Source organism: Pelobates fuscus, chromosome 9 (genome assembly GCF_036172605.1).
Source record: "Pelobates fuscus isolate aPelFus1 chromosome 9, aPelFus1.pri, whole genome shotgun sequence".
Lineage (NCBI taxonomy): Eukaryota > Metazoa > Chordata > Amphibia > Anura > Pelobatidae > Pelobates > Pelobates fuscus.
The window spans coordinates 123,713,671-123,739,519 of NC_086325.1; the positions used below are offsets into that span (position 1 = coordinate 123,713,671).

Here is a 25,849-nt window from a genome sequence, read left to right on the forward strand (position 1 = left end):
ATTCATACACACACACTGCATTCATACACACACACTGCATTCATACACACACACTGCACTCATACATACACACTGCACTCATACACACACTGCACTCATACACACACTGCACTCATACACACACTGCACTCATACATACACACTGCACTCATACACACACTGCACTCATACACACACTGCACTCATACATACACACTGCACTCATACACACACTGCACTCATACACACACTGCACTCATACATACACACTGCACTCATACACACACACACTGTAAATAAATATTCAATTAATATAATTATTTTAGGATCTAATTTTTTTTTAGAAATTTACCAGTAGCTGCTGCATTTCCCACCCTAGTCTTATACTCTTATACTCGGCTTATATTCGGGTCGGCTTATACTCGAGTATATACGGTATCTGCTTTTGTGTTGGGATGTATTGACAAAAAATTGTAAAATAATGTAAAGGTACATAAAGTGCACCATAACAACTTAATTGAAATAAAGTTGTTATGGTACCAGAAGGTCCCGGATGCTTTTCATTTATTATTTTATTTATAGAGGTTAAACCCCAAAGCTGGCTCTCCAGTGCTATCCCTCGCTGTCCCCAGTGATGACCAGTGTCTTAAAGTCAGCTAGAGAAATCACAGAGCTCTAAGCCAATCAGTAGCTCCCCATTCTTAAAAAAGTGCAGTTTTTAGGAATGGGAAGCTACTTATTGGCCAAGAGTGTCAGATGACCACTGTATGCCTAGCAGTGGCAGTCCGTGTTTCCTCTTGCTGAATTTCAGACACTGTATATCAATTAAGATATCGAGGAATGGTGCTGGAGAGCTACCTTTATCACTAAACCCCTACAGGTAAAGAAGTGGCAGGACCTTCTGGCACCATAACAACTTATTCTAGAGTAACACTGAACGCGTTTCATGTCCAAATATAAACACTTTGTCAACATAAGTGAACACGTTTAACATCCAAACACACACACTTAGTCAATATATTTAACTCATGGGTTATCATTTAGGGTTTATTAATTCAACTAAGAATTGTTGAGAACTGAATAGGGAAATATTTGATCAAGAGATTATTTCCTATTTGGCTATTTTGGCCTAAATCGAGTGAATAGATCAAGCTGTGTGGGAATACTGGCATATATTTATTTGGATTATGAAAGCAGGCAAATGCAGCATTTAGGTGCATGGTGTATAAGCATGGGATTCACTTCCCATTACATTTGTTGTTATTATGTTTATTTTGTAGCCACCAACATATTTTTTGGAGTTGTTCTGGGTAAATGGTGGTAAATAAAGTTTACTAGTAATCCGGATAAAACATGATAGGCAGAAGTGACAAGGGCTCGATACAATGAACTTAGCTTTCTCTTGCAATATTTAATCTCTTTCCTAGTGGTGTTTATGCAGTCTATACTGGGTTTCCCTGACATTTTTTTCAGCATGGTGACAGCCCATAAATCCCTTTCCTTTTACTTGTGCACTGATGCCTTTAGTTATGCTTCACTTCCCTCCTTTATTTCAATTGTCCTGTTTTTATTACTTTTTGTAGTGGAAACTAAGTGGACAAGCAAAGATATAGAACAATTGTTATTATTTATATAGCGCCAACAAATTTTGCAGTGCTTTACAGTGGGTGGACGAACAAACATGTTGTAACCAGACAAGTTGGACACACAAGAACAGATGGGTTGATGGCCCTGTTCAATGAGTTTACATGCTAGAGGGAGTGGGGTAAAGTGACACAAAAGGTAAGGATAGTATTAGACTAATGACAGTTGCAAGAGAGGAATCAGTCGGGAGCTATTAAGTTTAATTGATACGCTTTTATGAAGAGGGTTTTTAATGATTTTTTTGAAGGAGTGGAGATTGGGTGAGCATCTAACGCAGGAGGAGGGAAGTGAGTTCCACAGGAACGGTGCAGCCCTCAAGAAGTCTTGAAGGCGAGCATCAGAGGTGGGAGTACAGACAGAAGATAGACGTAAGTCTTCAGCAGAGCGTAAAGACCTAGCTGGGACATACTTGTGTATTAGTGAGGATAGATAGGTGGGAGCAGCATTATGTAGAGATTTGAAAGCAAGAACCAGAATTTTATATTGAGCCCTATATATTACAGGAAGCCAATGTAGAGACTGACAGAAGGGTGAGGTGTTGGATGTGCGGGTGGACAGGAAGATGAGCCTCGACGCTGCTTTCATTATGGACTGTAACGGTACAAGTTGGGAGCACGTAAGACCACTGAGAAGCAGATTACAGTAGTCAAGGCGAGAAAGGACAGTGGCATGGACCAGCACGTTAGTTGCATCTGGCGTTAAGTAGGGCTGGATGCGCGCAATGTTTTTGAGATGGAAGCGACAGGATTTGGCGGTAGACTGAACATGAGGTGTGAAGGAGAGGCGTGGTAGAGCTGATGGTAGCACTGTTGACTTGGAGGGGGGGAGACACAGGAGTAGCAACACTTGAGGGAGGAAAGACCAGCATTTCAGTTTTGGTCAAGTTGAGTTTAAGGAAGTGGGCAGCCATCCAGTTAGAAATAGCAGAGAGGCAATAAAAAAAGGCACAGTGAGTGAGGTTAGGGGAAGTATTGTAAGGGGAAGAAGAAAGATGAGAGATCTCTTCCCTGATTGTAGAGATCTTTTCAGTGAGTTGCAAAGTCTGAGGCGGTCAAGTTAGTAGGTGGAGGAGGAACAATAGGGTGAAGAAGAGAGTTAAATGTGTGAAATAGTTGTTTGGGTTCGCAGGAGAGTGGTTATGAGGGTATTGAAGTAATTTACTTTTGCAGAGGAAAGAGCCAAGCTGTATGAGCGCAGCATAAATTTATAGTGGAGAAAGTCAGACGCACAGTGAGACTTTCTCCAACAGCGTTCAGCAGTTCTGGAGCATTTTTGGAGGAATCGAGTCATCTTGGTGTGCCAAGGTTGTTGTTAGGGGCACTTGCTGCTTTTAAATGTAGGAGGTGCCATGATGTCTAGTTTGAGAGGAGAGGGTGGAATTGTAGAAGGAGGTTGCAGGGCTAAGACAGGTGAGGTATGAGATAGGTAAAAGAAGAGTTTGAAGATTAGTGGAGAAATTCTCTAGGTCAAGACATTGGAGGTTTCTGTGAGATTGATGTTCAGGCGGTGGTGTCAATTGGGTCTTAGATATGCTGATGTCAAAAGTCAGCAGATGGTGGTCAGAGGAAAATGAATATTTGAGAGATTAGAGGCAGTACAGAGATTGGTGAAGGCGATATCAAGAGTGTTTCCCGCTGTATGGGTTGCTAAATTGGACCAATGCATAAGGCCACAGGAGGAGGTTACAGAGAGCAGACGAGAGGCATCAGTGCAATTGGGGTTGTTGATTGGGTATTGAAATCCCCAAGTATAATGGAAGGAGTGCTATATGAGAGGAAGTGGGGAAGCCAGGAAGAAAAGTGCAGAATGAATAGTCTAGGATGACCGGTGGGCAGTAGATGATATCAGTTCTTAAAGGAGTGGGTTTAAATAGGTGGACAGTGTGAACTTCAAAAGAAGAAAATGATAGGGCAGGGGGAGTTATGATTGGTTGAAATGTACATTGAGGGGAAAGAAGGATGCCTACACCACCTCCTTTGCAGTTGAGTCTGGGAGTGTTAGAGAATTGTAGCCCATCAAAACATAAAGAGGTAGGAGTAGTGCTCTCAGAGGGGGACAGCCAGGACTCTGTAAGTGCAAGAAGTAGTGTAAGTGAGTTTGAGATGAAAAAGTTGTGTATGGCTGTTGATTTTAAATTACTGCAGATGGAGCGGGCGTTCCAGAGTGCATACTGAATGTTGGTAAAGAGCAGGGTATTGTGATGAGGTTTGTGGGGTTTCTGGTTTTAGGTGTGTGTAGAGAAGGTGAAGGGCCCTGGATTGGGAGAGACATCGCCAGCTGCTAGAAGCAGGAGGAGATAATGAATGCTCTGATGGTTATGTTTTACTTTAAGTTAGTGCAGACCTGTATTTACTAGTCTTCTCCATTGACTTTCACCATATGCAAAGAAGTGAATTAATCAGACTTGCAAAAAAAATGTTTAGCCCCGATGTAAAGCTAGATGTCAAAATCAATGAAAATCTATCTGTAATTCAATGCTGGGAGAGTCTGTTCTCTTCAGCCAGTCCATCGTCGGCAAAGACATCAGTTCTAAAGAATGTTGAATCCAGTACTTGTCAGATAAAAGTATTGGTGGGATAGGGTACATGCATGGCATTTCATACTCCATCTAATATTTCTTATAGTGAAGCATTGACGCTAATGTTTCTGTTGGAGAACCACTGGATGCTGTCCATCACACTGCCCTTAAAAAGGAAATTACCTCTCGTGGTAGTCAGTTTGACAAGCACTATAGGTGTGATTTAGGCAAAATATAAGCATTGCTAAATCTCCTGTGTAAAAACACCAGGGATGTGGGTCTGCCACATCAGAGATCATCACTGAGACACTGAGATATCTCTCTCAGCTTGTCTCTGTGTGCACGCACATCTGCCAACACCTACTCCTTCCAGGCAGCGGCCTCTTTGCCAATCCATCTTTTCCCAGGCAGGTAGCAATCTCTCTTCCTGTCGACCTGCTCCCCGGCATTGATTGACCCCGTTGCCTGTCATGCTTCCAACTACTGCCTTTGGGGCTTTCAGGCCTGGTTCTTTCATGATACGTCCTCGGGACCAAAGAATAGTGCAGCCAGCATGCAGGTCCGAAGGTCTGCTGCTAGATTCCAGACAGGATGCAATATTCCCAATAGAACTTCCATAAAATACTTTATTTTGAACAATGACTAGCTTTTTTTTTTGACTTGTCCTTAAAAATGTAGTGAAAACCATTTAAAATACAAATATACAAAATATTGGAGAACAAGCAGTTATAATTAAAGGGACACTATAGACACCTGAGCAACTTTAGCTTAATTAAGCAGTTTTGGTGTATAGAACATGCCCCTGCAGCCTCACTGCTAAGTCCTCTACCATTTAGGAGTTAAATCCCTTTGTTTATGAACCCTAGTCACACCTCCCTGCATGTGACTTGCACAGCCTTCCATAAACACTTCCTGTAAAGAGAGCCCTATTTAGGCTTTCTTTATTGCAAGTTCTGTTTAATTAAGATTTTCTTATCCCCTGCTATGTTAATAGCTTGCTAGACCCTGCAAGAGCCTCCTGTATGTGATTAAAGTTCAATTTAGAGATTGAGATACAATTATTTAAGGTAAATTACATCTGTTTGAAAGTGAAACCAGTTTTTTTTTCATGCAGGCTCTGTCAATCATAAGCAGGGGAGGTGTGGCTAGGGCTGCATAAACAGGAAAAAAAAATGATTTAACTCCTAAATGACAGTGAATTGAGCAGTGACATTGCAGGGGAATGATCTATACACTAAAACTGCTTTTATTTAGCTAAAGTAATTTAGGTGACTATAGTGTTCCTTTAATACATGAAATCTATAATGCAAGTAACTTTTTAAACACACAATAAAAAGCCGTAATATCAACATTTAACTACTTATTTGGTTGCACTAATTTGCATATACACATTTCTGTTTAGTTATCAGAGGAGGCTGCAGAGTTATCCCAATACCAAAGCCGCATTTGTACATTGACTGCTACTGTTGTTTGCTGTTTCATCTCCTAAAAATGGTTTCACATTGCCAAGCAAAAAGGTGTAGATTGTGTGTGGGGAGGCTGTTTGTTCTGTTTAACCTTCCCACACATTACAGATCCTTTTATTTTTTTATTTTTTAAATTGAGCCCCCCTCCTGCTTACTTTTTCTGCAATGAGAAAGGCTCTGTCAGGATAAACTAATGCCTAACACGCAGAACTTAAGTATAAAATAAAGAAAACCCTATGACGTATTACTGGGCCTTAGAATGGCTGAATTTAACGTATAAAAGGAAAAACCACAAGACAGGCTGTGGACAAAGAACACAGAAATCACGGAAACTATTAACAAGCGAAAGGTCGAGGAATATAGAAGCCAGAATATTAAGGAGCCAAGCCAAAGGTCAAGGAATACAGAGATTGGAAAGTGAGTAGGAAAGCCAAGGTCAAAATACACAAGAATCCGTACCAGAAACGCGCTCTCGGATAACCAGAATGCAAACCACGACAGGGCACAGAGAAATGGACAAGAAAAGGTTTAACTAGCATAAGGTGCTCCCTGATTGGCTGCAGGGAAGCATGTGATAGTGAACTTGTGTGTGTGACATCACTCACACATTCCAAAAGGTATAGCACTATAAGGGTTAATATCAAAACCATTAAAAGGTTCTAACTTGCAGCGGCCGGCGTCTTTAATGATTACAGACCCGGCCCCTGTGTGAGGGGGACTAGTTCCAGTCAGTGAGGTAAGTGATAGGCGGCATTCCCATTAGTACGTGGGAATGCCGCTACAATGAGATGCGCCCACCTGCAGACCGGGTAAATATTCGGCGGCATTCCCCTTGATGTGTGGGAATGCCGCCGCAACAATGCGCGCCCCAAGGGACCCATACCGCTCTTTGGCAGGAGCGGACCCGGCGGGCGGCGTGACAGGCTCTAATCTTGATTATCTGGTAGTCTGTTGGGCTGAAAACTAGATCTACAACTCCCGTTTCATGCAGAATCCTCTCAACGCCCCTTCTTGGTCTCTCCCAGCCAGAGTTGCAGACATGCAAAGAGAACAGTTCAGGGAGATTTTACCACCTCCCTGTGCAGCTGCAGTGGGCTTAGCTGAGCCGATGCTAGAATACTAGCTCTGGGTAAATCAACTTAAAATCACTGAGGGATGTATCACTTAGCTTCTATTTCATGGCCTGATCTGTTCAGTTATTAAATAAAGAGAATCCAATGAGGCTCCAATAGCGTTATACCATTCATAGATTTTATTATACAAACACAATAAAATTCTCAGATTTTACTATTAACATGACGTAAAGTCATGATTTTATTAAAGACACGGAGGCGAGTATTATGCATATCTCTTTCTTTATTACTCTCAGCAGCAAAGATAGAGAAATATGAATATATCAAAATGAAAGAAAAAACTGCATAGGCACACAGGCAACCAATCACAAAACAGAGGAAGTGACTATAAAAGGCCTGTGTCACCCACAATCCCCCTCTTTCTTGCGAACCGAAGACCAGGAAACATGAACCAACATCACACACCGGTAAGAACAGGAACGGCAACAAACCGAACTCCAAGCTACAAAAGAGAGAGAAATATGGTAAAATCTAAACTCCAAACTGAAACTCACCAAATAAATTCGTCAGGAGCAGTCTAGGAAACCAAACGTATAGTAGAAAAAATTACCATTAGAACCAAACCATGGAAAATTGAAACTTCTTCATTAAATATACACAATAAATACATACAACAAACAGACTGGATTGCCACATACCTGTAAGTCCAACAGCATCTCATCCCAAACCCAACACCGGGAGGGTGGGCGGGAATAATACTCGCCTCCGTGTCTTTAATAAAATCATGACTTTACGTCATGTTAATAGTAAAATCTGAGAATTTTATTAAAGACACGGAGGCTCCTATTATGCAAGTTCAAAGCTGAGCCACCATATGAGATGCAATGTGATCAATCGGTCTGGAATATAGAGTCACGAAACTCAACACTCGCCACTGGAGAACAGCCCGTAGTGTATCCTCCAAACGACAACCGCCCTCCAAGGCCCCGTATGTCATACTCTCGTGTACCAAGTGGGATGCATCAGACGACGTGTCGATACCAGCCAACATAGTAGTCAGGAAACCCATCTTGACAATGTAAGAGTGGACACCAGTAGGTGGGGAGCGTTGAAAGGAAAGAACAAAGTGCACGATCCGGAAAACGTAGTGGCTGTGTAACCTCCAGGTAAGTTCCCAGACACCCCACCGGCCATAGCGTCAAAAAACGTCCTGAACGTATGGTAAAAATGTATGCTCCAGTTGACTTAGTAAGGTGAATCCTCTACATAGATGATCTACGAAGGTTGTTGACCGACCAGGAAAAATCCCAAATCCAGGGATAGATACGGAAAAACCAGTGGTAGTCCCACGCATCAACCGGACCACACTTGTCATGATGACCTAAGGCCGGTCGATCACCCGGCATCCATGTTTCACAGAGGAGACGGGGAGTTGAACGCAGAATGGCCAAGATAATCCAAACGTCCCGAAAGGAGTCACATCATCCAATGTAGAAGGTCTTAATCCACGAAGTGTAGTCCCATTCGGTCTAGAAGGGTTCCGAATGCTTGGAATCAAACCTGGCAAATCATCGCCATTCTCAGTAATCGAGGGAACCATGGATGCGACCTTCACAGAGCAGCAATCAATACCAACGCCACCTAGTGCTGGGCCAAGTGCAAGAGCCCGCAAGCAGCCAAATCGAACGGAGGGAATGCATACATCCAAATATCCGGTCAGTCCAGAACGAACACGCCAATCGTGACAGTTGCTGGGTATCGCCTTCCATACGTAAAAACCTCGGTAACGAGGTGTAAAGGCAAGATGCCAATAGATCCACCTCGAACCGCTTCCACAACCGTTACAAACCGAGAAAAAACGCCATAAACTCTTGAATAAATGTGAAGTCCAAGCGGACCTAGTAGTGTCCAGGTGGAACGTGTTCAGCTGTCGCCGAGACCCTGAAGGCAAAAAGCACCAGAATCAGTATGCTACGATTAGCCATGTGTGCGCCATGTGCCCCTAGCTGGTCAATGGAACCCATCGCCGACATATAGCCCACTCAAAACATAACGTAGTCGACCGGGGCAAAACCGCGAAAACAAAATGTTCCCGCCAAGATTTACAATATTCAGAGTGCAACATCTTCTCGATTTTGGACCACTTGTCCCTGGGAGAAAAGATTCACGGCTCACAGAGGGTCCCGCTGATCCAGGTCTACCTATGAGCCAAGCCTTGAATCAGATAGATCCTGGAACCGTCGTCCAACTCCCGCCTTGCCTCATAACAGTGACCTGGACAGAGATAGGAATCCTACTGACTTGAAGGGGTAGAAAGTGAGGTGGACCTGGAGACGTAGCCTGGATGGAAGCCATTGGCAGGTCTGGCACCCTCACTAAATGCCCGACCACCAGGACCACTGTACTAAAAGTCTACATGACAAACTTCATAATGGTTTAGATCTCGGAGCCAGGAAGGAACGGGAACAAGCTGATAGAGTTCCACCGTTAAACCTAAGAAAAAACTCCATCGACCGTGAGGACTACATAAAACTGGCTCCTAACCACTCATTAATAAATGGAAAACCCGAAGCATCGTGATCGGACAGTTGACACGCAACCGTAACTGGTACCTGGACAGGGATATGACCAGGATGTCGTCCAGGTAGACATTCAGATGGGTACCCCTAGCACCTCCTGGTGGGACATCCAGAAGCCGATGAGAGACTTAACAGTAGCCCTAGCAAAAAACAATCTCGAACGTTTCCTTCGCCAGGCAAAACGGGGAAAAAAAACCCGTATTCCGTGTTCATAGTAACAATAACAAGATATTCTGTCAAATCCAGATGGGCCAACCAAACCTACTCCTAGAAATGATCCCGGAGGCAATGGATGCCCATCAGTTGAAATGGTGGTACCAAAGGGAAAACAAAGAGAGGTCGGGGAAGTAGAATGGGGCAAACCCCTCCCCACCGTTTAGGTACCAAGACTATACTGATCTGAAGATTGGTAACCCCAGGGTAACCCACAAATCTTCCCTAAGGCGAGCAGGTCGTGGATCTCCATGGAGAATCACGATACCTGTCCCCCTGACAGGCAAGTGCAATGGGGCCAAAATGCCAACAGGTCAAGACAGAAAAAAAAAAAAAACACTAGACGGTAGCTCCGTACCGCTCAGAGAAACTACTAAGGCAGCATCTTTAGCAGAAACTGGGCCAAACCTGTCCGCCACCCGTCCATAAGGAGGAGGGGAACATAGGGTATCCACCAGAAGGGAGTAACCACGGGGTGGCAAGGGCTTAATATATTCTCCCCCTGGATGGGGAGGAGTGGAGTCTAGAGTTCGTGGAAATCCCGCATAGGGAGTAAGGAGCTTGGCATTCTCAGAACGAGTCCCGTAAATCACGGCCAGACGGGCGGCTCCCGTCACGCCCGGCCCCACCAAAACCATTTCTAATTACTTGGGGCTTAGCAATCAACGTGAACGTCTTCACTTATAAAACCCCGGTTCCATGACAAAAAGTCTGCATCTGAACAGCCTCCCTTCAGCTTAGGGCCGGTGCGGAGATGGCCATATTCGCCAATCAGGGTGAATCTTCAAAGAATCGCCTTCTGGCGTCCGGTCGTTACGACCATAGAAAACTTGCCAATAGTGCCAACAGGTGATGCACCCGGGTGTTCATATTCACCGCCGTAGCGGAATCAAGTAGGACATACATTTGTACAGAAAAAAGAGAAGGGGGGCCCATCGCTCTCATAAGTAAATTCTGAAATTCTCCAGGGAGGAGCCCAGAGGTATCAAAGTATCAGCCCGATTCGTTAAAGAAAACGGGGCGTACCCAGAGGACCCAAAAGGGGTCGTACCCCTAATACCCGCCCGAGCGGGAGCACCTGATAGGGTAGTAGCCCCAGTAGGGGTCGCCATAGGAAGGCACCTACCATAACCACATAATCCTTCTCCTCACTCCGGTCGGTAACCGACCTCTCAGTACGGTGTCTAGCCCGTATCCACATTGGTCTTTTTAGCCCGACCAGGGGCTCTTATGCGCGGTGGGAGCGCGCCATCTTTGACCGCCTCAGCGAGTCCGTCATAGCAGGTAGGATCTGCGTCAATGAGTGGGAGTTATGAGGTGATAATCCTCCGCCGTAGCCTTATGGGCCCCGGCGAGGCAGGGCAGCGGGTGGGGGGGGAGGGTCCCATACCCAGTAGAGCAGAGGTAGGGGGCATTAAGGGAGTTGCGTCAGAAATACTGGGAAAGCGAAGATGACTCCGCACCCAGGATAAAGATAAAAATTCATGGCATGGGATACGACATATAGGAGACTATATTAATGTCTGACAGTCAGTCAGCTCTGCTGCCCCTGATGAAAAATCATGAAAAACGGCTCCCAGGCTCATCACCCTCAGCCATCATAGGGAGAGGGTTGTTATGTAAAACGAAAATGTATTGTCCATTAGATAAAAACAGATTTGAGAAACTGTAATAATATATAAAGGGAATACATAATCTAAAAATAAATAAAATAAATAGTCAGAAAGATCAGGTCCCTCTTGGATGTAAAACAACTAGTAGAGTAAAGGCCCATGTGATCTGGACACATTCATGCAATTCCCATCATTAAATATGGCAAAATACAAAGGCATAACAGAGAGGTAGTATGAGAAAACTGTAAATACACATTAAGAAAACCAAAAGCATAAACCTAGCAGAACAGGGTTGAGTAACCCATAGGAGAAAAGAAACGGTTAATTAGGCATAATAATAACATTAAACATAACATTAAACAGAGTACCTGAATGGTGGAGTGCCCAGGAAAGGAAGAAACCTCAGAGGCCGACAGAGCAAGGGGAGGACGGCCGGGCAGGAGGAGAGGGAACCCAGGAAGCCTGCAGGAAGATCGCGGTAAAACCGCGATCCAAGATGGCCGCCGCACGAGGTACAGGCACCTCGGGAGAAGCAGAAAGTGCAGGGGAGGGACGCGTGTATGGTACACATGCGGTCCGGTCCGACCCGACTGCACCCAGGGAGCCACCGTCGCGAGGAGCGGAGGCACGCAAACACCTCTCCAACCGCAGCACCCATGGCCACCCACCAGGAGGCCACCCAACGAGAAGAGTAGAGGGTAGGAGAGGGTGAGGACGGCGGGGAAAACCGACCGGCCGGCAGGGGAGAAAAATTAAGCAGGGCACACCACGCAGGCACAGGAAGGGGCAAAGGTAAGCAGAAGCCCCAGAAAAAATATAAACACATAATAAACAGCCAAAGAAATTCCATAAATAACACATTAGACAGAGAGTGAACAGAGAGTACTTATCTGGTCTGAGAGCAGCAAAGAAAGAGGGGGATTGTGGGTGACACAGGCCTTTTATAGTCACTTCCTCTGTTTTGTGATTGGTTGCCTGTGTGCCTATGCAGTTTTTTCTTTCATTTTGATATATTTATATTTCTCTATCTTTGCTGCTGAGAGTAATAAAGAAAGAGATATGCATAATAGGAGCCTCCGTGTCTTTAATAAAATTGTAGATTATGCTAGCTTTAGTGTACCTATAATCTTAATTTTATTAATGACAGGAGGCAAGTATTTGCTTTAGTCTCTCTTTACTAGAACTCCACAGCAGCACAGATAAACAACCAATCAGAAAAAAAGTTAGGTACTATAAAAACCCCCTTCCCATTGCATCATTTCCTCTTTCAAGCTGCGACAAAACAGAACAAAGGCAGAAAAAATAATGGGAAGCAACGAAGTCCAGATACGAAGAATACAGCAATGTCCAACGTCTGAGAAGAACTGTCAACCAGATAGCGTTGATGGACTGAAAATAAATAAGTCAATGTCTACCATCCACAAAGAAGTGCCACACCAGATAGCGCTGAAGGACTGGAAACTGAAACGAAAGAAAAACAGAATCGAACAGGTTGATTATCCAATGAAATGTATTTTGAATAAACTTGTAGATACCCAATGTAGCAAACAAAATTACCTTAATATGTAGATATCCCAACCCTACTTATGAAAAAAAGACATAAGGACAGGTGACGGGTAGCAGAAACAACAAGCAGAGTTGTATACGTACCTGATTAATCCAAACTATAAAATTAAAGGGAGAGATAAGAACGGGTGGGAAATACTCGCCTCCTGTCATTAATAAAATTAAGATTATAGGTACACTAAAGCTAGCATAATCTACAATTTTATAACATGACAGGAGGCTTCGTATTTGCTGTTTTAACGCTCAGTCAACAAATTCCATGCTGTTTGTTTCGCTGGTACCCATTCTCTGAGCTACCCGAGCAAACCCAAATGGACTTTCCAACTGCGATAGATGACAATACAGCAACCAATGGAGATGCCAGTTGATGAAGTATCCCAAAAACGGAAAAAAACATCCTCCGCTGATAGAACCAATGTACGTGGGGTCGCGACCTGTTACCTACCAGCCGGTCCATGAGCTGGCAAACTGACCTATTAGCCATTTCCCTAAAGTTATAAAATGTCGAAGGTCATTTTCGGACTTAGGGCCGCGATAAGACACTGCCACCATGTCACAACTCTTGATGTATAAGGTTGCTCCACCGATCGTGCCAGGGGCACCCGGCAATGTGGCCTTGCAGGTAGACCTCCACTCTCAAGGGATGCGCCCAAGTCCACCACCAAGTCGCAATAGAACCGAGTAGGATCTTTCGTTCCCTCCTGGCCTACCCGGTGAGATGTCTCATCCGAGAATAAATTTATAATGCAGGCAAGAGTGTGGTCAGACTAGCCGTATCCTAAGTGATTCCAATATTCCAAATGGACTGTGTAATCCTCGGATGTGGTAGAGAAAAGACTCCAAAAGGACGTCCATTCAGGGTTCCAAACTGAACTTGTGTAGAGGAACGGTGGTCGACTATTCAGGGAATAGTGAATCCCAGAAATATTCAAAGGGATGGGAAGTGCAAACTGGAGCGCAGATTTCCATGCGGATTTGTCCTCGTCTAAGAGTGAAAGATGTTTGTGTAGGAGTAGGGGCACACCATGTACCTCCATAAAGTCTCGTAGGTCTCCTCGACGGTAGTTGAAAAGTAGGTTAGCAAGAATCCAACAAAACGGCTCCCGTGAGGGATAAATAGAGTATAGATGGAGGATCCACCATCTCCGAACCCTGTTCACCAGGTATGCGCTCCGAGGAGGCGGGGCAGTCCTGCCATCTTATCCCAAGATTTTAATGACCGGGGAAGTCAAGACAACCGGGGCTTCCGGTCTTACCATGTGATCCATACGTACGGTTTACCTTCAGACCAGGTAATAAGCCTTCCTTCTTGTTATCCGAGCAAGGCAGTGCCCGTATGCTCCATGAAGGTCTCCGTATCTCCTGATATCTTGACATGGGAGAAACTGTCTGCGCAGTTTGTTCATAATGGTCTGGATATCCAAAACAGAAAGCAATTCTCTGTATTATATGGTGCAGAATATACCAAAACCTGCACTCTCGTAATACCGGAGGTCCATCCGTTAGCCGTACCATCTCCGGGAGTGTGTGTAAATAAGTGGGAGTCTCTCCCCGTTATACCTCTGTGAGTATTTCTCACGTGTGTTACAGCGGTCCGGATCCAGTAGATCCATTACAGTAGATATAATAGAGGGATCCAGTCTAAGTATGTATATCTTGCATGACCAGGCAGACCTCTATAACGAAATCAGTAGCATGGACGTCAGCTCTAATTGAATGCAGGAGGGACGCCTCTCTATGTAGTCATCAATGTCTTGCACAGGTACAAGCCTGTGTGATGAACAAATGGCCGGTACTGTAGAGCGTCTAGTGTATGAGAGAGCTGCGCTCTCTACTAATGTGATCGCATACCGTGATAGCGCCCGGCTGCTAGCCTGAGCGGGCCGCACCCATTAATAACCAACAGCAGAGTCTACATCCGTGACCGGTTCTCTCTATGAGAATGTGTCCTCCAAACCTGTCCTCTGTATCCAGCCCAGTATCTGGTTGAGGTCGAGGGAGGGGCTGCACCCTCTAATAACAAATCAGTATCCGGCTCTGTATGAGAGGGGTTGGCCCTCTGTTTCTGAAAATAAATATACTCGGATCGAGGTGATTGAGGGCCGCACCCTCCTGTGATCCAAACTAGAGTCCCTAGAGACTCAGGGTGACCAACTGCAGGGCACACCACTTATTAATGTCAGCATAAGGCTGAGGACAATCTTCGGAAACAACGATGGAAAACTATCAACCGACTATCCGGATCCCATGCGCGCGCGCGCGGGGTCCAGGAGGACCGTTGGTAGTCTGAGGAAAGCTGGAGACGTTCTCCGCAATCCACGAGTGCCCGGGAGGTCGGAGGAGGTCAAGTCAGGCCTCTCGACGACCCGAGCGAAAAGGAAAAGGAAGTCATGAAAGAACACAAAAGCAACAATTAACGTAGATAAGAGTAAATACACCAATTCTATCTCAGATAGAAGGCAAATAGCAGGCCGGAAGGTAATAAAAGTAAGCCCCACTGGACAGGGCCAGGAGCTAACCTAACGCGGGAAAAAACTACCGACACCTATAAGGATTCCGGGAGGCAGATACGCAGTAGATATTAAAGACAAGGAAAAACACTGCTTTCTCCTGTAGGTGTCTGAGTACCGGTCCTTGCCTGTGCGAAGTTCTCCTTGGAGATGTGCCGTCGCCGGTTTGGAGTAAACCGTGGATGTGTCCGGGGTCTTCATACGAAACCCATGAAGGCATGAGGTTTAGGGCCTTCACCCTTCCCACCATATTCAGATGGCCGTACATTGGTGTCCTCTTGGATAGTATGGCAATGGTACTTGTCTGGACACCTGCCTATTTCCATGTCACTGGTGGGCACTGGTTTTTCCTCAGTGATATTCCCCCAGGCCTGCGGCCAAAAGGGGTTCGGCTCCAATAGAGCAGGCCTGTCAGAAGGGCACAGGCCCAGCAGGCCAAATGAATGGACACAGAATAGTTGGCCAAGCAAATAGGCACGGACATAGCAGGCCCTTCAAATAGGCACCGACATAGTAAGCCAATAAATGGGGCACAGACATAGCAGGCCGTTTTAATGGGCACAGACATAGCAGGCCGTTCTAATGGGCACAGACATAGCAGGCCGTTCTAATGGGCACAGACATAGCAGGCCGTTCTAATGGGCACAGACATAGCAGGCCGTTTTAATGGGCACAGACATAGCAGGCCAATCAATGGGGCACAGACATAGCAGGCCAATCCTGGGTTTAATATTAAATGAGTAATGGGGACCTCTGAGTTTGGCATAGTCCCCTAAATGTCTGTAAATCCTCCAGGTATCCTGTGACCTAGGACCCTTAGACACTAATCTTAGACAGCGTACTACTGTGTGAATAAACCGTAACCGGGACTGGCGGTCCCTAAGTGCCCAGCAGGCAACATAGAGGTAAAACACGTTATATTGGGTTTAAGCTGGATATGTTCCAGTGATATAGTGTCCATAAAATCAAGCTCTGCTGAGCAATACCTTCTTTAAAGTGCAAATTGTAATGCACATGTACACACAGATCTGTATGATATATCTTATCTTTATTGTAGGTCATCATCATCATCGTACCGCCTGAAGGGTATAGTACTCATGGTCTCTTCAACTCAATGAATCTTCCCAAGAAGCCTGATTTGAATAGTATCGGCATAGACAGGACTGACATCTACCGTCAGTGAAACTCACAGCAATCCGTGATATCTATAGCACTAAGACTCACAGCAAGCCGTGCTATATACACTGACATAGAACTCACAGAAATCTGATATATATACATCGTCATAGAACCCACAGTAATCTGTGATATATATATACACTGGCCTAGAACTCACAGGAATCTGAGAACTCACAGTAATCAGTGATGTATACATATACATAGCCATAGAACCCACAGTAGTCTGTGATATAAATATACATATGGAAACTCACAGTAATCTGTGATATATCTACCTGAAACTCACAGAAATCTGTTACATTTACACATGGAAAGCTAACAGAAAACTATAAATAAACACATGGAAAACTACCAGTAATCTGTATAAATAAACACATGGTAAACTATCAGTAATCTGTGTAAATAAACACATGGCAAACTACCAGTAATCTGTGTAAATAAACACATGGCAAACTACCAGTAATCTGTATAACTAAACACATGGCAAACTACCAGTAATTTGTATAACTAAACACATGGCAAACTACCAGTAATCTGTATAACTAAACACATGGCAAACTACCAGTAATCTGTATAACTAAACACATGGCAAACTACCAGTAATCTGTATAACTAAACACATGGCAAACTACCAGTAATCTGTATAAATAAACACATGGCAAACTACCAGTAATCTGTATAAAGTAACACATGGTAAACTACCAGTATTCTGTATAAATAAACACATGGCAAACTGTCAGTAATCTGTATAAATAAACACATAGCAAACTATCAGTAATCTGTATAAATAAACACATGAAAAACTATCAGTAATGTAAAGGAAACATTCCCCAAAGAAAATAAAAGAGCCAGAAAGGCACATAAATCTCACAACCAAGCATAGTTCATAACAATCATAAATAAATCACACTAAATCCACCCACTAGAAGCAGGAGGCAGTGGTACTCTGACCTGTACTGATGCGGAGCAGCAAAGAAAGAGGAAATGATGCAATGGGAAGGGGGTTTTTATAGTACCTAACTTTTTTCTGATTGGTTGTTTTTCTGTGCTGCTGTGGAGTTCTAGTAAAGAGAGACTAAAGCAAATACGAAGCCTCCTGTCATGTTATAAAATTGTAAGTTCACAGCTCCAAACAATTCACTTCAAACACCGAAACCTGATCGAATTTCAATTTGCCCCTCTGGTGTCCACAATCTGTAATGCTCCGGTCACTCAGGGAGTTCCAGGGCCACCTCCTGCAGTCGTCACTCGTGAAACCTTTTGCCTGCTCATGTGGGCTTTTTCCAACAATCAATCCTGGGTCTCTCTTCCCCTTGTAAATGTCCTCCTTCTATTGTGAAATCTCTAATGTATCTATCTTCCTGATTGGTTCATTTTCAAGTCACTTCAGAGGAGCATCTAGTAAAGATCCATTTGGTTAAAAGCTATTTTAGTGGGTTAAGGAAAAATAGGAATGCATTTAATGAAAATTAAGGTTTTTGTCAGTGCGAGAATTGCCTGGCATGCAGGGGAACAGAGGCAATGAAAAAATTTTTTAAAATAATTTGACAGCAAACAAATGGATAAGGTATATCAAATAAAACAATTGATCATGGATAAAAATAGAAATTCGGTCTTGTTTTGGCATTTGAAGTAAATTGTGATTATTTGGACATTTGATGCACTTTATTTGGACATTGTAAATGTCCAAATGGAAGAACAGAAAATTATGTGCACTTTCACCTATAGCACTTTCAATTGAATATTTAAAGCACCCTAGTACTTTTTTTTTTTCTTTCTCTAGTATAGGTGTTGTTTAGAACTGTAATTTCTGAACATGTTTCGTTATATTCTGTCCCAGTTTGGGCACAGTTTAAGTCAAACAATTTGTGAATTGCAGTTTCTTGTTCCTTCAATTTAACCTGAAATGGGGAGTAAATCTCAATTAAACAAATTGAATTCCTCTGAATGCTGATAGTTGCATTTTCTACTGCAAATTCAACACTTGGTAAATAGCTTAAATTGTATAGCATTTTTTTTTTGCCGTTGGGGCTTTGCTTCCTTAAATTTCTTTCTACATAATTGTGTAAGAGCAAGGTTAAATTGTTTTGCATAGTACATATATCAACTCTAATAAAAAAATAATAATAATTTTAGAGACAAAAAGATTACAGGGTATATGAATATTTGAAATGTCAGCTAATAAAGACATCCCAAATGTACAGTTTAATTTTCAAGATAATTCACCCTAAGTCTTGGAGAATCTAGAGTTAAATGTTCTTTCAATTTTTTTCTTCACTTTTGCATGCTTACTAATAATAAAAATGTATATAGTTATATATTCACATATGTGTTTTGTGTGTGTAAAATATATAATAATTATTATTTTGTGTATATGCGTATTTTGTTTTTTCATACCATTGGTTAGACTGATATTTTACTTTTTCCTCCTGAGTCAGACATTCTCATGTTACTTTCAAGATTGGGGAAGTGTTTTTAAATGGTTTTATTAAGTAGAACAGATGTTTGGTTAATTATATATAAGACATTTAGTTGGGTTTGGCACACACTGTGTGTCTGGTGTCATCAGACTGCTTCTCTAGAACAGCTGCCTGTCACAGATGAGGGAGTGATAATTCCTGTGGACCAAGTTACCTTCCAAGAGGATTTCACAGCATATAACAAATAACAAATTAGAACAAGGGGTCACATCAACTCTTTTAGAATCTCATCCTGTGCCTAGAGGATATCCGTAGAAGAAGCAACTTCATGTTGATGGACATTAATGCAAAGCAGTTTCCACTTGATGAATTGGTTAGATGAGGGGCTTGTTGTAAGTAGACTAATTTATTGTAAACTCTGTTGAGCAGGGTCCTCATCAACCTATTGTTCCTGTAACAATTTGTAATTGGCTCATTTATTGTTCATTTTCCCCTTTATAATATTATAAAGCGCTGCAGAATACGCTGGTGATATTTAAATGCTAATAATAATTGTTAGGGCTGGATATATTTCTATTTCTAAATCTCATAAGTGGACCAATAAAGTAGCTGTATTTATCAGGACTGTGAAAATATTCCCCAGAATCTAAGAGAAAATTTGAGCACTTGGAAATAAAACTACAACTTGGGAATTTATCTCAACTCCGCTGTGTTACCCTATAAGTCCTCATTATCTTCAAGTTTAGTGGATAATCCTCAAAATAAGTAAAGCATCTTCAGAATTTCCCAGACTTTTCATGTGGCCAAAGTTGTATGTAGGCAAATATTGTTATATTGTACACACAACATAAGAATATAGCTTCATGCTGCTTTTTATAATCTCCCTTCCATTAGAATATCAGACACTGTACCAGCCAATGAGTCACTAGCTGTATTGTATTTGTACTAGTGAGACTTTGTAGAGTGTAAACTCATCTGAGCAGGACCTTCTTAGAATCCCTTTTCTATAAATGTAAACCAAAAAGGGAGATGGAGTGGAACAGCGCTGCAAAACTGATCACAATAGTGAAAGAGAGACAGAACAACGGATACGGGGTGCGCCAAAGAGAACAGATAAACTAGATATTAAAAAATGTAGGAATTTTATTAAAATGTAAATAAAAAACAACGCGTTTTGCCCCAATAAGGCTTTTTCAAGTGTAATAAAAACAATAACCTGGCAGCAAACATTAATATGGTATCTAAATAACAGAAATTTGAATTTTGGCGCCAAAATTACGTAATAGTCGTGATCGTAATCACATGACTTGTTACAATATATTACATAAAAGATATTTATACAGATTAATGAATAATGCTCGTTTTTTTAAATTCCAAATATGACAAGGACCTTTCAGAAGAAAAGGAGTTATTTGTGTCTTTGACTGTTAAAAATAAAGTATTTGGGGCGCTAGTCCGCGAGATTGCGGCTGCCGCATATGGTCTCCTCTGCTTTTGTGTTTTTAATATGCTGCTGATGATTTGGCCCAAGTCGTCACATGAATACCTGAAGAAAATTGAAACCTATAGACTTTCATTGCTTGCTTTTGGTACCTTCCTACATTTTTAAATATATAGTTTATTTAGCTGTTCTATTTGGCACACCCTGTATCCCATTGTTCTGTAAATGTAAAGCGCTGCAGAATATGTTGGCTCATATTGATGATAATAAAAATAAAGAAAACATCATCAGTTGTTGCATGTAAACAACATGGCCCACTACTCTATCAATCCAGTTGGGCTTGTTGAACATTAAACTAGTCTCAGCAGCATTCTAAAGCCACGCTGACCGCACAAATGGGTGCTGCATTATTGCAATTCTTCCCTGGAGAGAGTGCAGTGCTTGTATCTGCTCTCTGTCTCAACCACAGTCTAACGGCTTCGGTCAGCAGATCACATCTAATGTATGGTTCTTGGGTTTCAGGGTTTTTTTACACCACAAGACCAACTGTTTCACTCATTAACAAATGAGAGCTTGTGATCGCTTGAAAATATACTGCTGCCGACTGTATAATGGGCCTGGTGATCTTTTAGGATTACAGTTCAAGTACTGTAGATTGTCAGCATTCTTCTCCACCAGTCGTTATGACAAGATACTTTGTATAACACTAGACATCCAACTAAGCTTAAAATATGTAACATCTAATAACTAGACCAAAAATACACTTCTGCCTTATACTTATACTTATACTTGTAGTATTTAAACTCATGAGTAAATTTGTGTTTAGATTTTTACTTAATTAACTTTTTTTTTCTTTCTTTTCTTACATATGGCTGTGTTGTTTTGGCCTTATTTGTTCTCCAATGGCTTTTATGTTTTAAATAATCTCCTCTCCTAAAGGAAGACTATGGAGGCAATGCATATAACTTGAAAATTGTCAGTACTAGCCAAGCAAAATTGATCTAGGCACCTAGTTTGATAACGTTTTTGCACAGTATTTAAAACTGGAACAATCACCATGAAAATTAAAATGAATGTTCATGATTTATCAACATTTAGATCTGAGGTCTACAGCTGAGGTGCCCAAAGGTATATCCCAAGATTTTCTAGAACTGCAACATAAATCATGCTTTGCCATTCTAAAGGCCGGGAGTTGTTCTGCGACATCAAGGGATCTACCTTCTTTTTGACATCTTTCGTTACAGCAAGAATTTGCAAGTGTTTATTGTAGTACAGTGGAGAATTTGCTGTTTTCTTGGTGGTTAATAGCAAGATCATTCAACTCAAAACAATGTATATATTTTTTTACTGCAGGCTAAAAAAACTATGCATAAATATTTTCCAAAATCGTTAATAGTCATGTTAGAAAGTTTAGCACTGGAATATAAAACAAAATACCCATTCCAATTAGGCAAATAAGTTGAACCATGCATAAAAGATTCTTGTCTCCTATGATAAGCAATTCTGAAAATTATTTTCTAGTGGCCTTAAGCATTGCTCTTTTGAAATTCACACACAATTGACCCATTTTGTTTTGTGTTAAAGAGAATTTATGCTAGTCACCAGAAAATATTCATGACGCACTGACATGACTTATCATTGTATCACACTGAAATTAGTTCCATGAAATCAGTTGCAGGCCAAAAGGGTCCTTTTTATGAGGTCTCTTGGAATCCCGCCATAATGTCCCTGATTGATGGGTTAACCGTCTGTGTTAGAAGGAGAGACAGAGTCACATTTCAAGAGCTCAGACGTCATATCCCTTTCCCCACCGGAGCTGTCCACCTCATATTACAACCCAAGCAAAGACTCAAAGAAAACATATCAGCAAACTTCTGCTCTCCCATGAAACTGTTTCACCTAGCAGAACACTTTTAACTAGCTAGGTATTAAAGTATGCAGAGGGAAAGGAATTCACCTCTGCTTTCTCTTTCCAATTTTTAGGCTAGGAAGAATGTTTGTGGAAGAATTCTAGCTGGAGAAGAAAGCCAGAATAATTTTCTACTGCAGATCTCTAGACTGTTCCTAAGCAGATTCCTGCACCTTCACTTGAGAAGTAAACATTAGTTCTGTTTTGCTTGTGGCCTTCAGCAGCAGCTAAAGGAATTTTTACCTTTGGAAACCTGTAACTGGGGGAAAATGTGGTGGTCCCTTGGGTAAGATCTGTTACAGCCCAGCAGATCGCACCCTGCAACAATTCACAATAAGGTAAGAATTTTTAAATACTTGTTTGAACGTTTCAGTACATATTGATATATAACCATGGGTTGCTCTTTATGATGTAGAGCTTGTGTACTTTAAATATAGGTGATTAAACTAACATCAAGAAAGCAATCTGTAGAGTTTGTAAAATATCACCCAAGAATCCTGAATTTACAAGGAAATAAGCTGATTTCACAATTCGTTACCTCTGTTCATTTGATGAAAATTGTTGATCTGCACTCTATGCCACAAATAAATAACTTTCTTGAGAGGTCAAGTGGAAACTTTGAATTTGGATTTATCTTATTATCGCTGCATTTAAATATGGTGGTATATCTCATAGCCTTCAATCGTTCATTGATTTTGACATTAGTAAAATAAGCTATTACTATTTTCAATAGGGCAGTTTATTTAATTTATTTTTATATATTTTTTTGCAAAATTTTGATACCAAATGATTTATTATTTTGGTCTGGGTCAAGATAGCTTGGTATAATGGTGTCGAGTAGAGTGCCTGTACGTTTAACTCTTTTGCACACATTACGTTTTGTCTCTTGCAAAGTCAACTATTAAACACTAATACATTTACAATGTTCATAATTAAACTAAGCAGAATTAGCATGAAAAAAATATGTTCACACAAGTAAATGCATTGTGGTTGAAAGCAATTATTGGTGAAATTGGAATTGTGTAATAATATGGAAATTTTGTAAAATCCTCAAGTATGTCACAGATTTCTACAATGTAGTCCCAGACAAAAGAGAAGAAAACAGAAAAAAATGCAGAGACTTGGCTCAGCTCACTAATCTAATTTTAAAAAATATTAACTTCAGTTTCTGAGTGTTTTTATATTTCTGAGTGTTTTTTTCCTAGAAAGCTCTTACCAGCACAAAATTGTTCATCCTTTTTTCTTAGAGATTTTATGTAGTTGTACTGTCTTACCTCCAAACCGGATTTAACAAAATAACTGTATGAATGCATATCTGTAGGACAGACTAATTGCAAGGTTTTGCAGATCCTGCAGGTAGACATTATATACAAGTAATATGTAGAGAGACATATAATTTGAATGTGATGTCAAGATTTTTATTTTTTGAGGTAGAATTCAAAGTACAGATGTACCTCGGATTGGTGTAGGTCACTAATACAGTGTTTTTCATTTATACTCCGATCATGAATCTCCATTTGTTTTTTTTCTTGGCAATTTCAAGTTTGATCAAAAGTCCTTGGCTATAAATAAGTTTCAGGACTACATTTCCCATAATTTGTGGGAGAGTTAGCAGCTGCATATGATTATTTTTTTTAGAGTGATACTAATTGTCTTTGTAACTTTCTTCTATGATATATGTAATTATTAAAATCTGTGCATCCTGAGAAAATTCTTACAGGTGATCAGGTTGCATGGCTTAGCCAGGCCTGGCAGATGCCCAGAGCTACAGGAAAAGAAAAATAAATATCACATTCTTTATTAATATATCTTTATTTTCTATCCAGTGCACTTAAAGGATTACTTGAAGCATCATGACGACTTCAGTGATTTACAGTGGTCATACTGACTTTAAGCCCTTGTCTGCTGGTGGTGCAATTTCACCCTTTAAATTGCTTCATGTATACATGCATTGATCTGTTGATATTTTTATAAAAACTGACCATCTTGCTAGAGCCCAATATACTCTACATAATATTATGATTGGTACAAATACAGTTTTTGCTCTGTTATTAAAGGGAACTTTGGCATTTAAATGACCCCTCTCCAATTTTCAAAGCACTAAAAATGCCAAAAAAATAAAAAAAGCCAAAACACACACATCATGCTATAAAAAATGGAATTGGGGATACACCCGGAACATGTGATTCTAAGTAGTGGTGCTGCTTTAAAAAAAGAAAAAAGAAAAACACTGCGGGTTAAAAAATACTTTACTTACCTGATCCCAGCGCTGATGTATCTGTGCTGGGTCTCTACTCCGCCTCCTCTGCCGTCACTTGATGAGGGGGAGCTAATGCATTAGGCCCTTCCTATAGGAAAGCATTGAAATAATGCTTTCCCATGAGAAATAGCTGACAGTGGATTTCTTCATGCTGAGCGTGAGGACGTCCAGCGTTAGTGGACCAAAAGTCTGGTAACATTCCGGAAGCACCACTAGAGATTGTCTTAGTGCTGTAATGTAACCATTACAGTTTTTTTCTAAAACTGATGTTTTACATTGCAGCAGTAAGTGCAATAAGGACACTGTACTCAGACCACTTCGTTGAGCTTCCAATTTTGCCACAAACTAGGAAAAAATTCCTTCTTGACCCCAAAATAGCAGTCAGGTGTCTCCTTGGATCAAGCAGCTATTACCCCACTAATTAGAAATTATATCCCTGTATGTTATGTTTTTGTAACTATTTATCCAATTGCAGTTTAAACATCTGTAGTGACTCTGACAAAACCACCTCTTCAGGCAGAGAATTCCATATCCTTATTGCTCTTACTGTATAAAAACCTTTTCTTTGCCTTAGATGAAATCTCCTTTTTCCAGCCTAAATGTGTGACCTCGTGTCCTATGTATAGCCCTGTTTATGAATAGATTTCCAGATAAAGGTTTGTACTGGCCCCGAATAGATTTGTATAATGTTATCATATCCCTTCTAAGGCGCCGTTTTTCCAAACTGAAGAGATTTACATTTTTTAACCTTTCTTCATAACTAAAATGCTCCATTCCTTTTATCAATTTTGTAGCTCGTCTCTGGACTTTTTCTAGTGCCATGATATCTTTCTTTAGAACAGGCGCCCAAAATCGCACAGCATATTCAAGGTGTGGTCTTACCAGCGATTTATAAAGAGGCAAAATTATATTTTCATCCCGAGAATTTATACATCTATTTATACATGTCAAAACCTTACTGGCTTTAGCAACTGCAGATTGACATTGCATATTGCTGGCTAATTTGTTGTCTATAACAATTCCCAACAATGTAGTGGTGGGCTTAACACAATATGGCCATTTGGTGTAAATTAATTCCCATATTTGTTTGATAAGATAGGTGATTTTAATTAGCCATTTAAAACTATATATATATTTTTTTTGTCTGCTTTTTCCTATTCCGAATTTAGTGAATTGGTTATGTTAAAGGATCACTATAGTGTCAGGAAAACAAACCCATTCAGCAGCTTACCTTGATCCAGCGCCGGGCTCCCTCGGTGCTGGTGACCTCTCCTCCCCCGCCAACGTCAGCTCCAGAGTGGCTCATTCTAACAGTTTTGTCCAACCACATAGGAGAAGATGTAGGATAACTGCAGCACCCAAAATAAAGAAAAATATATAGTATCACTCTGTGCAGTGGCACCTCACCCCTCAAAACGGGTTTAGTGTAATACAAGTAACTTAAAAAAAAAAAGTGCACAAAGTGTGCTAGAAGTTGTT

The 25,849-nt window shown here is 41.4% G+C and overlaps 1 protein-coding gene across 2 annotated transcripts in view; it reads left to right on the top strand.

Annotated features, from left to right (window-relative positions):
• The window catches only part of NEK6 (NIMA related kinase 6), a 407,500-nt gene that overhangs the window by 33,946 nt on the left and 347,705 nt on the right, over positions 1-25,849 (top strand). Inside the window, exon 1 of one of the 2 annotated variants that reach the window (XM_063432357.1) lies at positions 2,203-2,239. The exons of the other annotated variant lie outside the window; for it this stretch is intronic. Coding sequence (XP_063288427.1) covers positions 2,210-2,239 — 30 coding nt within the window. The 5' untranslated portion in view covers positions 2,203-2,209. Of the gene's footprint in view, positions 1-2,202; positions 2,240-25,849 lie in introns of those variants that run through there. 2 annotated transcript variants of the gene reach the window in all.